The sequence below is a fragment of the Cherax quadricarinatus genome, chromosome 55, assembly GCF_038502225.1.
Source record: "Cherax quadricarinatus isolate ZL_2023a chromosome 55, ASM3850222v1, whole genome shotgun sequence".
NCBI classification, from domain to species: domain Eukaryota; kingdom Metazoa; phylum Arthropoda; class Malacostraca; order Decapoda; family Parastacidae; genus Cherax; species Cherax quadricarinatus.
This window is the reverse complement of record NC_091346.1, coordinates 3,625,226-3,627,725: the sequence shown is the minus strand read 5'-3', so window position 1 is coordinate 3,627,725 and position 2,500 is coordinate 3,625,226. Positions and strand designations below refer to the sequence as shown.

Sequence of the window (2,500 nt, the reverse complement as noted above, 5' to 3'; positions counted from 1 at the left end):
AACAAGATGATTCCCAGCCTAACAGGTTGCCCAACCGCCATAAAAGACAGGTTTTCTAGTACCTAACCTGCCACATAAGCAGCGCCCTCCTGTACTTTTATCCACTGAAGATGATCTCAGTTGTAGGTCGAAACATACAGGTCTTCCCTCGTCTGTCGATATACTTTTCTCTTTTGTATTGCCAAATGTTTAATACACCTTGATGCACCTATACGTGTCCACACACACAAACAGCATTATATAAATATATATATATATATATATATATATATATATATATATATATATATATATATATATATATATATATATATATATATATATATATATATATATAATAATAATAATAATAATTTAGGTGGGGATACTTTACCGTTTCACCAGAGATGTAACTACACTTAAGCAGCAAGTGTAGTCATCCCACAATCAAGGTTTAGAACCCATCAGTTTCATCATCTTCACAGCTGTGCATGACAACGAATTCCAGTAATTCTTCTAAGCCTCAGACTGTGTGAAATATAATCATCTGGCGTTACACACTCGAGAAATAAAACAACGTATCTAAATACTGCAAATTAGTCACACACGGCTACATAATAAAAACTTGTAAAGCTCTTTTGTCCGTGGCACAGCAGTCAATGTAGAGGCCAACTGCCAGTCATGGCCAGCCGCCTGTGTTAAAATGTCTCGTCTCGGTGCCCCGTCAACCAGGACTCCTCAGACCAGCATAGTATAAGCACCTTCAAGAAATACTTCAGGCATCCGTGATATACAAGAGTCAAAATCCTCAAGGAACTTGATTACAAATTAGAAAATTCAATATTAATATTATAGCCAGTTTTTTTCAAATTCCAGGAATTTGTCTAGAATAAACATGTTGGAGTATTTAAGAATGAACTGTTTCTTTACTTACTGCAAACTGTTGATTAACATTTGAGTATTTATATATTTGATTACATTTACATGAGATTATATATATATATATATATATATTATATATATATATATATATATATAATATACATATAGTATATATTTGAACATAAATCTGTGTGATGCATTTAACAAATGACAATATAAATCCACAACAAAATTATATTTCTCTCAAAACTAAGTAAACCTAATTGATACAGTTCATGTCAACCTGCAAATACAAATAGCCTCGAGATACCTTTCATAGACAAATACAAATCAAGCAAGTCACACACACAGCTGTTTTTCTCGTTGGAACAAGACTGAAGAGCTGATCCTGCGTCATTCTCGAAAATGATTATTTTTATCGGTTGAAGACAATTTACAATCTTGGGAGACAGGAATAATTACTTGCAACTTGTAAAATCATCTTTGAGTAATATTTGTGTTAATACTGTACCTTTGATTTTTCAAAACCCATCATTTACAAGGTTGGCAAGTTTTAGTAAGCCTTGGAAGACGAATTTGGCACTTAAACAGGTCTAGAATTAGAGGGCCTTAACTCTAGTGCCACAATCCTACTCTGGGGCCAGCATGCTGGTGGCACAAGGAAGAGGAACATGGCTCTTCTCAGGGTTTCACTCATGCAGACACAGTTCCTATGGTCACATTCCTGATCCTCATCACTTTTCACATGTACAGTTGTACATGCAGTACAAGTACACCTTTTACTGCTTTTTATTGAGGTGATGGATGATGATAGCTTTAACGAGGACTGACTCTGTGATAACAGATAGTCTTTACACAATAATTAACTCTATCACTCATTAACTAAAAATTTACCACATTTTTTTGTAAATATCTATGCATGTACCATGAACTTCGATGAATAAACTGTATTAATGAGTGTGAGAGTTCACGGAAAGGATGTGGCACTGCCCAACAATACTGGTGCGGCGAGGCCCTGAGTTGGCACTCTCTCGAGTAGAGGGCCACCAGGGCCGCGAGGTAGACAGCTCTGCAGCCAGGAAAATAAAGCGCGGGGCCAGGGCAGGACCCTGAAGCCTGGCCCCGCAGAGCACTACTCTGATACTACTAAGCGCACTTGGCTACTGCATAGCTGGAGTGGACCGGTTCATGACGCCATCACGATATAATGCAGTTTTTGTCTTTTTCTCCAAATCTCTTTCGTGTGGATGGGGATCCTGGTGTCTGAGCTGCTCCAGCCTGTCGTCTAGCATATGCCAAGGCATCATTAGGCACATAACTTATACGAACACCACCGTAAGCTCTTCTGGGAGGCAATTCATAATCAAATTCATCTGAAGAAGATGAAGAACAAGTGGAACACACAGATTCGTTGTCCCAGTCTGCATCTTCTAGTCCTGGTGCTGATGGTGCTTTCCGGGGAGTCTGACCATCTGGTGCTGGAGCCGAACCAGAATATGAGCGAGATCTTGGGATCCTGTGTGAGCCATGGGATCTGTGGCGACTTTGACGACAGGGTGTGGCACCTGCAGCTGGCTCAACTTCTAGTGCTGTGGGCGCCGACCCAGATGATGAAGAAGAGGATGATGATTCACGGGGC

The 2,500-nt window shown here is 39.3% G+C and overlaps 1 protein-coding gene across 1 annotated transcript in view; it reads right to left on the bottom strand.

Moving 5' to 3' along the window:
* LOC128699005 (prickle planar cell polarity protein 3-like) overlaps positions 1-2,500 on the bottom strand; it is a 358,728-nt gene that overhangs the window by 853 nt on the left and 355,375 nt on the right. The window contains exon 6 of the mRNA XM_070096784.1: positions 1-2,500. This exon is cut by the window's left edge and continues 853 nt beyond it; it is cut by the window's right edge and continues 1,669 nt beyond it. Within this exon, the coding sequence (XP_069952885.1) occupies positions 2,059-2,500 (442 nt within the window). The 3' untranslated portion in view covers positions 1-2,058.